The sequence below is a fragment of the Sinocyclocheilus rhinocerous genome, unplaced genomic scaffold, assembly GCF_001515625.1.
Source record: "Sinocyclocheilus rhinocerous isolate Xijiao unplaced genomic scaffold, SAMN03320098_v1.1 scaffold887, whole genome shotgun sequence".
Classification (NCBI taxonomy): Eukaryota; Metazoa; Chordata; class Actinopteri; order Cypriniformes; family Cyprinidae; genus Sinocyclocheilus; species Sinocyclocheilus rhinocerous.
In genome coordinates, this window is record NW_015634028.1 from 1623414 (window position 1) to 1636187 (window position 12774).

General features: G+C 38.7%; 1 protein-coding gene across 2 annotated transcripts in view; it reads left to right on the top strand.

Moving 5' to 3' along the window:
* The window catches only part of galnt5 (polypeptide N-acetylgalactosaminyltransferase 5), a 27341-nt gene extending 24946 nt beyond the window's left edge, over positions 1-2395 (top strand). For both annotated transcript variants that reach the window (XM_016559105.1, XM_016559106.1), the window contains one exon: positions 1587-2395. In XM_016559105.1, coding sequence (XP_016414591.1) covers positions 1587-1727 — 141 coding nt within the window. In that variant the 3' untranslated portion in view covers positions 1728-2395. The remainder of the gene's footprint in view (positions 1-1586) is intronic.
* Positions 2396-12774: the final 10379 nt, after the last annotated feature.

The window sequence follows — 12774 nt, forward strand, 5'->3', positions numbered from 1 at the left end:
TTTTTTTTGGCTTTCTATTTCTTGTCTTGAACATCACTGAACAGCATTCTTCACCGTCTTTCTGATAGTAGACAAATCAAAAAAGTCTTCTGCAAATTGAAGAGTTTTTAGGGGGTCTTTTGCTGTAGCAACAGTCCAGAATTTCTACATTTGTAGACATGGTCTTTTACTGTGGGATTATTGAGCACCCAGGTCTTTAGCAATGCTTCTCATAGCCTTTCCCATCTTTGTGTATCTCTCTGATGTATTTTAAGCTATTTGGATCAAGGCAAGGTTCACACTAAACCATCTTTAAGAAGACCAGATTTGTCAGTAGCTTTATTTAAAGAGCAGGGCACCTGTGCAGCCCACACTTCCAGTTTCATTAACTGACTTAGCTTGACTTTTGGCTTTTGGAGAAGTCATAACACAGAGTTTCACTTACTTTTTTCCAGCCTGTTCTGTTATCGATCACTTGAAGTCTTAAATATATATATTTTTTTTAAATGTGTGTTATTAGTTAATCAGGTTGTTTGTCTTTAATTTTAAAAAAAATGTAAATAAAAAATTATAAGCAAAAATTGCTGAAATTCAGCACTAAATACAAAAGAAAGAAAAAAAAACATTTTCAAAGTGTTAAACTTATTCTTGCCATTGTATGTAATCATTAGCATGCCCTCAAGTGCCTTTTTACCCGTTATGAAATAGTTACCACTCAAAAATATTAATGACATTTTTTATTAAAGGGGTGGTTCATTGCGATTTCACTTTTTTAACGTTAGTTAGTGTGTAATGTTGCTGTTTGAGCATAAACAATATCTGCAAAGTTACGAAACTGACCGGGTTCAAACTGATAAGCGATATTAACGATCCCGTTGTTTACAATACAACCGGAGAACATGCCGCTGAGGAGAGGGGAGGGACGTTTAGAGGCGGCACTAGAGGCGGTTTAGCCAATCACAACACACTGGGCTAGCTAACCAATCAGAGCCCATCGCCTATTTCTGAGGGCGGGGCTTCATAAAAACAGGAAAAGATCAGTCCGTTTCTCAGAGAAGGGACAGAACTGTGTGGAATAAAGGTAAATTATGTGGGAAAATTATGCGTTTTTTTTTTTTAAACAAAGCATTAACACATGTTAGACTGCACCCCATAAACACAATCAAGCCTAGAAAAAAAACAGTGAACCACCCCTTTAAAGAAGTTTCTTATGCTCATCAAGGCTGTATCTATTAGATAAAAATACTGAATATTATAAACACAGTCAAGCCTAGAAAAAAACCCAGTGAACCACCCCTTTAAGCAAATTTAATAAATTTCCACTAAAATAAGGTTTATTTCTTGACATATTAACTAAGGTTACTACTGTAATTTATGGGCACTGCACAGTGATGCACACAGTACAGTAGGTATCGAGAATATGTGTTTCACATATATCTGTTTCTATGTGTATTTTAAACTGTTTTTATAATGTTTTATATGAAAAGCATGAGGTTCTCTTATAAATGATCTTGTGAGCTTTTGTATGTACTCTTGGTTTCCTAAATCTAGAACTGTGCTCTAAGTGTGTAAACATTGTTTGACCAAAGTCTACCATCTATGTCTAGACGGAGCATGTGATGATAGAGGGACATTCCCGACCCATCTGTCTGGAAGCTGGAGTTAAAGCTGACAGCATCTTCCTTACGGACTGTGATCCTGTCAATAATCTTCAGAAATGGCAGTTTACACACTACTACGCTGAGTGAGATGCTCCAGAATATTACTCACATTGTCCACAACAACTTTCACCTCTGTGCATGGATTTGTAATTTTTTGTTTGTTTTTTTTAATATGTGTGGTTTGATGAAAGGGTTTGGTGCATTTAATGTCCACTTAATGCACATTGTGTAATACAGATGTGATTTTGTTGTTTGATTTTTGACATTCTGAATCATAATGGTTTGGGGTTCACATCAGAGAATCAGGTCTTCTCTTTTGGATAATCCAGGTTGTTTGTATTTTAGGGTTTGCGTGGGAAATACTTTTGGTATGGATAGCAAATGATACATAGGGGTTTTCCACAATAAAAACCATTTTGAAGTACCCTTATGATATTTTCACGATAAAGTTCTTGTTGCTTGTTAACACAAGCATTTAATTTTTATATGTTCAAGTCGTTATGAAATGACCGACTTTACTATCGTATTGTGACATATTTCCAAGTGAAACAGCTTATTGAACAAGAAAAAATATAAATTGGATTGTGAAAAGTGAGCAATGCATACCTATAAGTGCCACCTATTGACCAGACGACCCTATATATTGGCGTGGCAGAAGGTTTCCTGAATGTTCTGTCATTTTTGTGCACTACTGTGAATAACACTTAAGTTATTGCAGTTTAAGGTATTTCATTCTAATTAATAAATTAATATCTGACTCTGCTTTATCATGACCTTGAATTTAGATTGGAACGCCAATTAATTATTAGTCATATGATAATTTATTGACATTTTTGATTATCCAATTTTACCCTTCACGTTAGATTGTGCTCATTCTTTCAGATTCAATGACTCGTCTTTGTATGTGGTTCTCGCGATCACAAACTACAGTGGGTATAAAAAAGAACACCCTCTTTAAAATAATTACATTTTTATATTATCCAGCTCTATTTACTATATATATATATATATATATATATATATAACTTCCAAGTGAAAGATAAAACACCATGTCGGAAGAGAAAAATGACTACAGCTGATCACAGTTGAAAGTCAAATGGCTTTGTGTGCCATTGAGAAGGTGATTAGCTACAAGTGATTGTGTTTACAAGTCATTTTTAGGAGGGGCTGATCCTTTTTCTGACTCAGTGATTCTATTTTTGAATTCTTTTTTTTCTTCTGACATGTTGGTGTTATATACAGTGCTGCTTGAAAGTTTGTGAACCCTTTAGAATTGTCTATATTTCTGCATAAATATAACCCCCAAAAAAACATCAGATTTTCATTCAAGTCCTGAAAGTTGACAAAGAGAACCCAATCAAACAAATGAGATGAAAATATATACTTTGTCATTTATTTATTCAGGAAAATGATCCAATATTACAAATCTGTGTGTGGCAAAAGTATGTGAATCTCTAGGATTAGCTGTTAAATTAGAGTCCATCTGTTCAGAGGTGTTTTTAATCAGTGAGATGACTATCAGGTGTCAGTGTGTGCCCTGTTTTATTTAAAGAACAGGGATCTATCAAAGTTCGGTCATGTTTGTGGAAGTGTATCATGGCACAAACAAATGAGATCTCTGAGGACCTCAGAAAAAGAGTTGATGTTGTTCATCAGGCTAAAAAAATTTTTAAAGCCATCTCTAAAGAGTTTTACTCCACCAATCCATAGTCGAACAGATTGTTTACAAATGGAGGAAATTCAAGACCACTGTTACCCTCCCCAAGAGTGGTTCACCAATAAAGAACACTCTAAAAGCAAGACGTGTAAAAGTCCACTAGGTTTCAAAGGACTGCAGGCTAACTTCTAAGCAACTAAAGGCCTTTCTCACATTGGGTAATGTTAATGTTTATAAGCCCATCATCAGGAGAACACTGAACAACCATGTCGTCCATGGCAGAGTCGCAAGGAGAAAGCCACTTCTCTCCAAAAATAACATTGCTGCCCATCTGCAGTTTGCGAAAGATCACGTGGACAAGCCAGAGGAATACTGGAGAAATGTTTTGTGGATGGATGAGACCAAAATATAACTTTTTGGTTTAAATGAGCAGCGTTATGTTTGGAGAAAAAAAAAACTCTGCATTCCAGCATAAGAACCTTATCCCATCTGTGAAACGTGGTGGTGGTATCATGGTTTGGGCCTGTTTTGCTGCATCTGGTCCAGGATGGCTTGCCATCATTGATGGAACAATGAATTCAGAATTATACCAGCAAATTCTGAAGGAAAATGTCTACTGAATCTCAAGAGAAAGTGTGTCATGCAGCAAGACAACGACCCCAGCACACAAGTCGTTCTACCAAAGAATGGTTAAAGAAGAACAAAGTTAACATTTTGGAATGACTGAGTCAAATTCCGGACCTTAATCCAATTGAAATTTTGTGGAAGGGCCTGAAGCAAGCAGTTCATAGGAGGAAACCCACCAACATCACAGAGTTGAAGTGGTTCTGTACTGAGGAATGGGCTAAAATTCCTACAAGCCGTTGTGCAGGACTGATCAGCAGTTACAAGAAACGTTACTTGCAGTTATTGCTGCAAAAGGGGGTCACACCGGATACTGAAAGCAAAGATTCAAATACTTTTGCCACTCATAGATATGTAGCAATGGATCATTTTTCTCAATAATTAAATGACAAAGTATATATTTTGTCTCCTTTGTTTGATTGGATTCTCTGTGTCTACTTTCAGGATTTGTGTGAAAATCTAATTATGATTTGGGTCACATTTATGCAGAAATATAGAAAATTCTAAATGGTTCACAATTTTTCAAGCAGCACTGTATCTTTCACTTGGATGTTATAAGTTGCACTGAGTAAATACAGCTGGATTAAAAAAATAATAATAATTTCTGCAATTCCATGGTTTAGCCACTAGATTCCTATATAGCTCTGTATAACTGTCCGTGATCATTTCAGGCTGCAGAGCAACAAAATGTGATTATTTTAAAGGGGGTGATTCTTTTCTATACCCACTGTATACTATTTACAGTGATTGGCCGTAAGGCTTGCTCTTATCTAAAAGTACTTTGTTTAGTCCCTCAGATAGTATACACTAAATTAGAGTAAAATTATTTGTAGTCAGAAGTCATGACCACTACTGTTTGCAAAAATAGACCAATATTACTTTGTCGAATAGTATAGCTTTATATAATCATGCCATGGATTCCAATATACACTTATCTAGAAGACAAAAAAAACAAAAACATTACAATAATCAGAGTTAGACTTTACCCTATTTAGATTGGTTGATTGGTTGATTTTGTCTTAAATGGAAATACCCTTAGAGTCACTTAAGCCAATTTACTAGCTGAAGCACTAAAATTTCAGTTGGCATACCCCATTGCTTCCCCTAAAACTGGACTGTCAATGTAGTCAATCAAACAGTGTGAAACCTCTTTAACACCCTGGCATTGTTCATTTGGGAGTCACACTTGTGTTGTTTGCAGTCAAAAGTGGCCGGACACCTGAAATGTAACTTTTTTTTTTTCAGTGAAATCAATGTAATTTTTTTTTTTCAGTAATATTTATTCTTTTTTTTTTTTGAGAGAGAGAGAGAGAATTTCATGGTACTATTTAAGCAATAATTTTCCCCATTAAAAATAATGCATTTTTTCCCCCTAATATGTTTCTATTACTTTTCAGTTATGGCAGTATTTCATGTTAAAATAGAGACAATGCCTTTAAAATCCAATTTTTGAAGGCAGGTTAGTGCCATTTGCTGGGAGTAAAAAAAAAAACTTCTGCAATTCCATGGTTTAGCCACTAGATTCCTATATAGCTCTATATAAAAGGCTTATAAATTCTCTAGTTGTTTTTAGACATAAATACTTTTTTTAACGTAGTAAAAAAACTGCTCCTGGTGTGACTACAGCCCTCATTTGGGTTGAGTCGAAAACTGCTCCCAGGAATGAAATCTGTTGGCTGGGAGACAGGGAGCTCTTGGCAAAATTGACCCTGAGCCCCAGGCACTCCAAGTTGCTGAGGAGAAGGGACCTGTGGGATACTAGCTCGGCCTCTGACTGGGCTAAGACGAAGACCCAGTCATCAAGGTAGTTTAGAATGCGAATTCCCATCTGCCTCAGAGGGGAAAGAGCCGCGTACATGAACTTCATGAGCATACGAGGAGCTGGAGACTCCCTCAAAGGCGAATCTCAAGAACCGCCTGTGATGGGGGGCTATCGGGATGTGAAAGTAAGCATCTTTCAGGTCCAGAGAGAAGAACCAGTCCCCTGGGCATATTTGCGAGAGGATCTGCTTCAAAGTAGTCATCCTGAACGACCGTTTCATGAGGGCATGATTCAGGTTCCTGAGGTCGAGGATGGGTCGGAGGCCGCCATCCTTCTTGGGGATGAGGAAGTAACGGCTGTAGAAGCCTGACTCAGAAGCTGGTGGAACCGTCTCTACGGCTCCTTTTGCCAGTAAATTCATCACCTTGGAGCGCAGGACGTGAGCATTTTTGCTTCCTACTGAGGTGGGAACCACGCCGCTGAAGCGCGGGGGTCTTTGAGCGAATTTAAGTGAGAAATCTTATTTTATTATTCCCAAAACCCAGGCCTTGGCCCATGTGGCAAGGGGTTGAATTGGTTCGAGTGACCAATGACGCGTTCCACTTATGACGCTTGTGATAAATGGAAGAGGAAAAATGCTCTCTTTTTGAGTATGTTTGTGTTTTATTTTGTCCGTATCACAGCGGTTAGTTGCATGGGCACTTGAACAGGTCCAGTTCTTACAAAAAACTCATTGTCTCCAGCACCCGGAACTAAAGGGGGTGTTTGAAGGCATAAACAAAGCTGTTTGGGGGGTAGTCCGGCTGCAGCAAGACTTAGCCCCCTCCTCTTCCTGTCTGCTAGATCAGGGCGACTTCTGAGGCGCAGGATCCAGCGCTATTTTTGGCCGGGGTCCCTGACACTTTGGGAAGGGATGGTGCTTTGCAGAGGAGGAGCACTGTCGAGGCTCAGGCTGTGCAGTAGGCTGAGCAGGCAAAGGCACAGGCTTCGCAGGCTCCTGAGTCGGCGCAGGCCTGGGGCGACTAGAAGCAGCTGCAGAGCTGGAACGCTTGGGCAAGAAGTGTCACATCGCTTGGGGCGACTTCTGCACAGTGGTGAAGCGTTCTGCAAAGCCATTGACGGCAGGTCCAAAAAGACCAGTGGGTGAAACCGGGTAGTCGAGGAAAAGGGTCTTGTCCGCTTCCTTAATCTCCCTCAGGTTTAACCACAAATGGCGCTCCAGCACCACTAAGCTGGCCACTGACCTGCCGATGGCCTGAACCGTCACTTTTGTAGCGCGCAGGGCCTGGTCGGTCGTGCTTTGCAGCTCTTTAAAAATGGCTGGGTTGGGTCCAGACTCATCCATGGAACGGAGGAGTTTGGCCTGAAAGACCTGGAGGACAGCCATGGTGTGTAATGCAGAGGCCGACTGGCCAGCCGAGGTGTAGGCTCTTTCAGCGAGGTCTGACATCGTCCTACAGGGCTTAGAAGGATGAGCGACCTTTGCTTTCCATCCAATGGCAGAGGTACGTGTGTGTATATGTGTGTGTATATGTGTTTGTATAATATATATATATATATATATATATACACACCCTGCTACATGTACTGCGTTAGGCTAACCGAGACTTGTCATTTGCACTTATATATTGTTGCTCTTTTGTTAGTTTTGACTGATTTTATTGTCCTCATTTGTAAGTTGCTTTGGATAAAAGCGTCTGCTAAATGACTAAATGTAAATGTAAACGTCCTATATACACACCCTGCTACATGTACTGCGTTAGGCTAACCGAGACTTGTCATTTGCACTTATATATTGTTGCTCTTTTGTTAGTTTTGACTGATTTTATTGTCCTCATTTGTAAGTTGCTTTGGATAAAAGCGTCTGCTAAATGACTAAATGTAAATGTAAACGTCCTAACATGAGATCAGCAGATCTTAAACAGATTTTTCAATTTGTGTCCCCACACAACAAATCTAAGAGGAGAGGAAGGCTCTTTCCTACATCTTCACTCAGTGGAGACGATGCCTCTATGTTGTATGTTATGCCTGTATGCACTGTGTGGGTACTGTATATCTCTTAAAGGATCAAATGTTACAACTTTACATAAAGGAATGGAGGCAGATTTGAATGTAACTGCTTAACTGCAGCTTGGCTTTGTGTAGGTCAGCGAAGAGCAGTCATTTCACTGAAAAGAGCAAGTGGCATAACAGTTTTAAATGATTATTCTGAGGTTAAAAAAAGAATTAAATATGGATTATTCAAGACCAGTAACCTGCATTTAGAAAATAAATCATTTTGATTTCATGCAGCCTTTACTGAAAATGACAATAAGAGCATTCATTCTAGTGTGCCACTGGGAATTTACCCAAGCATTAAAAATTCTATTGTTCTCCTAGAGAGATTTTCAGGTGCTGGGAACCAGCGTTTCAAAGACCCTCTCGGAATTGCTTCGCTTATTAGAGTCCAAGCACTGAAAGTGAGCAGGGCCCATTTGTTTTCCTAAAGATTTTTATTTATTTATCCTTAACTTGCACAAAACCTCATGAAATTTTGGCCATACTTCATTCCCATTGATTAACGGAACGTTGTGAGATCACGATGAACTGAAGTGAATGACTGCTTTTAGCGATTGTAGAGAGAGCGCTCTTTGCACATATTCTATGCTGTATAATCCTGTCTGACTGTCTCAGAACGGATATATTAACCTCAGAGAAGAAAGTATTGTTTCGTGTCATGATTTTATTTGTTTTGATGTTTCAAAATGACTCGCTTGTGTGCTTTTCCTATGCGCACCAGCGCGAACCGCTGCGCACTCATACAAATGCACAAATGCGAGATTTTCACTTAATAATAGATTACATTTTCAATTTGTTTCTTGGCAAACCCTACCATATGAACCCTTGGAATATGGAACAAGTTGCATGGAATAATTTAATGACATTTGAATCCCTTTTTCTAAAAAGATTGAAGGTTACAATTCATTAAATGGACAAATACAATAATTTTTTAATAATGTCTTCTTTTGTGATCTCAAAAAAATGAAGCCTAATATGGCTTTAGAACAACATCAGGTTTGACTAATTATTTACTTTAGTTGTGAAAAGCTAAATAAACTATACACTATGAGAGAGAGAGCAAAATAAGGGTTAGGCGTATAAGAGCATATAGTTTTTGTGTTGAGCCCCCATTCCTGAAATTTGCTTAGGGCCCCCAAATCACTAAGTCCGCCCCTGCGGTCTAGTGTTGGAACATGAGTGCCATGGGCAAGAGGGTTTGGGGTTCTGCTAAAAACGCTTTGGTGGGCACACAGCCTTATGGTAAAAAAAAAAATTGGTCATGGTAAGAGTTTGGGTTCCTTGCCACTGTTGCCTTGGCTTGCTAAGCTGGGGTCTGAAAGAAACTTAACTTGAAATGTATTGATATGACCGCAGGGCACAACATCTCATTCCCTCTATCAGGGAACAGAGGTTACAATAGTAACCAAGACATTCCCTCACTCACTCACTCACTCAACATTGTGTCAATGTTGTGACTTTAGGGGTCCCTATACTAAACGCCACAGCAACTGAACTGGTTTATGAGGTTCTAGGCTGGCTGGAGTGTGCCTAATAAAAAGGGCAGCCAGGCCACATCATAACCTTAATGCCCCAAGCAAGTTATTGTAGTTCCCTGTATCCTGAGGTGCCAGTAAGGACCAAACATACAGTGCAAATAGGTTGCTTCAGCCATTTCTTCTTGACCAGAAGTTTGTGCTGGGAAAAGTGCTCTTTTCCCCAGTGCAGAAAAAGGACACTGCAGAGACCTCATCCTGGCCTGAGGGAGGTTAACATGTGGATAATACATCACATGGACTTACTTAGCGAGAAGTGCCACAAATGGAAAGAAGTCTCTGTGGTGGGCTCTGCCTGAGAAGGGAGAAACTCACACTCACAGTGACTGGAGGCAGAACAAGGCTGTTTCATCTGTTTCATACACTCCACACTATGTATCTTTCTGACTTCAGGTATGCATCTTTTACTCAGATTTATCTTTGAGAATTTGATGTCTTGTGTAGCATTTGGACCAATCAGACAAAAGTATTTGTTATATTTAACAAATAGTGGACAATACCCCTCCCCAACAAGCAAAACATGTGGTAGAGAAAACCAGGCCTCTGGTTAACGTGGTAACAAAGACACACATCAAGATAAGATTGTTTTACAACTCAAAGGAATGTAGAGTTTTCACTCTAAATTCACTTTGAAACAGACAAATGTACCCTTGTACTATAAAGTCCATCCTAATTATATCGATCTCTTTCTAGATATAACCACTTGAGAAATGTAGGGACGTACCCAATTTTCCCCATCTCATAATTTTTCCTCTTATAGTGTTTTGCTTATGTATTGATACGAAGTCTTTTAAATGAACATTTTACAATTGCATACTATTGTTAACAGAGATCACAGGTATGCCATGTTTGGTATCTTTCGGCTGCATTTTTAATGGTCTAAATGTTCATTTATATTATATGCTGATACCTATGGAAGATATTAGTGTTACCAGAATCTTTAATAGTTTCTTCATCAACATCCAATCAAAGTCCATATGCAAAACATATGCCTGAGGACAAAGGGTCATAAACTTTCCCTCAGAAGGTACACTTTCTCATTGGCTCACTTGCCTCCTGAAGGGTGGGACATCCTCACTGAGTCGAGTAATGACGCATGACATAGAACATTGGCATAGCTGAAGCTAAGGATTTTTTTTTTTTTTAGAAAGCCCCATTGCTTCACTTCAGAAAGCATTCATTAATCCACTGGAGTCGTATGGGTTACTTTTATGATGGATGGATGTGCTTTCTGGGAGCTTCAAAAACTTGGGCACCATTCACTGCCATTACAAAGCTGGGAAGAGCTAGAATATTTAACATTATTTAGTCTAGTTGTTTGGGGGGAAAAAATCTTAGGCAAAAATATTGGGATGTTTGAAAAAGAATTTGAGGAATAAAAATCATTTTAATAACATTAACCCTTCCTACCTGGGAAATAAAGAGGAATCTCCAAAACTGAATATTATTTTTCAATTTGGGCACTAGAGGGGTGGGGTGAGTTGGCTTTGAATAATGACTGAAAATCCTTTATGACTCCTAAATATGTAAATTATGATGCATTATTTTAAAAGGAAAGTTTCAAAAACAGAAAGATTGCGTACCTTTATAGGCATTAATTCACTAGTGTATCCTGTAGGTTAAGAAATAAGTACCAAAATGAAATAGAGTTTCTAACATGGTTGAGCTTGAAGTTTAGCAATATATAACAGGATGTAGTAGGCATACAGTGAAATTTTACTTTAATATGCTATATGTATATTGGGATCAGAACGAATAATATGCTAAGGGCTCAAATGCCAAATCAAAGAGTAAAGAAGAGTAGCCCTGTCTAAAGCCACTATATAGTTGAAATGCTGAAGAAAGCATTTTATTTTATGTTGTTTTATGAGTATGACAATACCCTGTTGAAAAAAAAAACATATGCTGGTTAGGTATGTTTTGAAGCATGGCAACTGGTTTGAGCTGGTTTAAGATGATCTTTAATTGGCCCTTAGCTGGTCATGAGCTGGTTTAAGCTGGTCCTAAGCAACTAGCTCCTGCTCAGAACCAGCTCATAACCAGCTCAGGACCAGCTTAAACCAGCTCTTGACCAACTAAGGACAGCTTAAATCAGCTCAAACCAGCTGCCATGCTTCAAAACATACCTAACCAGAATATGCCAGTTTTTTGTTTTGTTTTTGTTTTGTTTTGTTTTGTTTTTTCAACAGGGTAGTGTCAGCTTAAATTCAGTTCAGTGTTTATTCATTAACTGTTTAAAATTAATCAGTTATTAAATTAATTCTGTTCAACTATAAGAAAACATAAGACAGTATTTTCATACAACTCAAGACAGTATTTTCATCATACAACTCAAGCCAATTCAAGTTTTGAATCAAGTCATCCTTATATAGCACTTAATACAATAAAGATTGTTTCAAAGCAGCTTCACTGTGATAAACATGAAAATAGTGATTCAGTGATGAAAACAGAATTCAATTCTATGCAAGGCAGCTCTAAACAGTCATTATTCAGTGAAAATAAAAACTGTGAATGGCTGTCATGTCAATGAGGGGGATCTTCACATGGGATCTGTCTCTAGGGCTTGTCTAGTTGTTGTGGTCTCCGCTCATATTCAGGGCTGTTGTGATCATCTCTAGGTGCTGATCCACCACCTGGTCTGAATACAGACTGGATCCAGGCGACTATGGTAACCTCAGGATATGAATTAAACAGACAGACTAAATTAGTGTAGATACCATTCCATTTATGATGTAACAAGGAAGTAACAAGGAAGTTACAGTTAGAGCACTGAGGAGTTCCTAGATGACCTAATTTATGCAGCCTAACAATCCTGTAACAGATTTGATTTATAGAAATGTGACAGTGTGATATGTGTATGCCAGGTTAAAGAGATGGGTACAACGCTAGGTAGACTGTTCCAAAGTTTGGGTGCTAAATAAGGAAAAGGATTTACCACCCGCAGTTGATTTTAGTATTCTAGTTATTTTCACCTGGCCAGAATTTTGAGATTGCAGTGGACTTTAATGTGATAAGAGCACACTCAAGTACTCACAAGTGTCCACCCAGTGAATTTTTACAGGGATTATCTGATGTGCTTTCCTTTGGAAATATTTTACTATTTCTTTAGTCTTATTTGCATTCAGCTGTTAGTTAGTTCAGCTTGCACCAGTCAACAAAATTATTAATCAGCTCATCTTCCTTGTTGTCAGTGATACACATGACAAATGCAGTGTCGTCTGAGAATTTCTGAAGGTGACAACTACCAGTATTATACTGAATGTCAGACATAAGGGCCTTTCGCACCACGGGAACCTTTTCATAGTACCAGAACTAATTGTGGAACTACCCACTTTTTGGCGTTTTCGCACCGCCGGAACTGGGTGCGATTTTAGTACCGGACTGCCTTTTCGAGAACCAAATTAGCTCCTACTCCGGAGCAGGGTCTAACCAGCACAACTGGTACTAATCGTGACGTAAGTAGACATTGATTGGCCAAACGCGTATGAAAACGCCCTC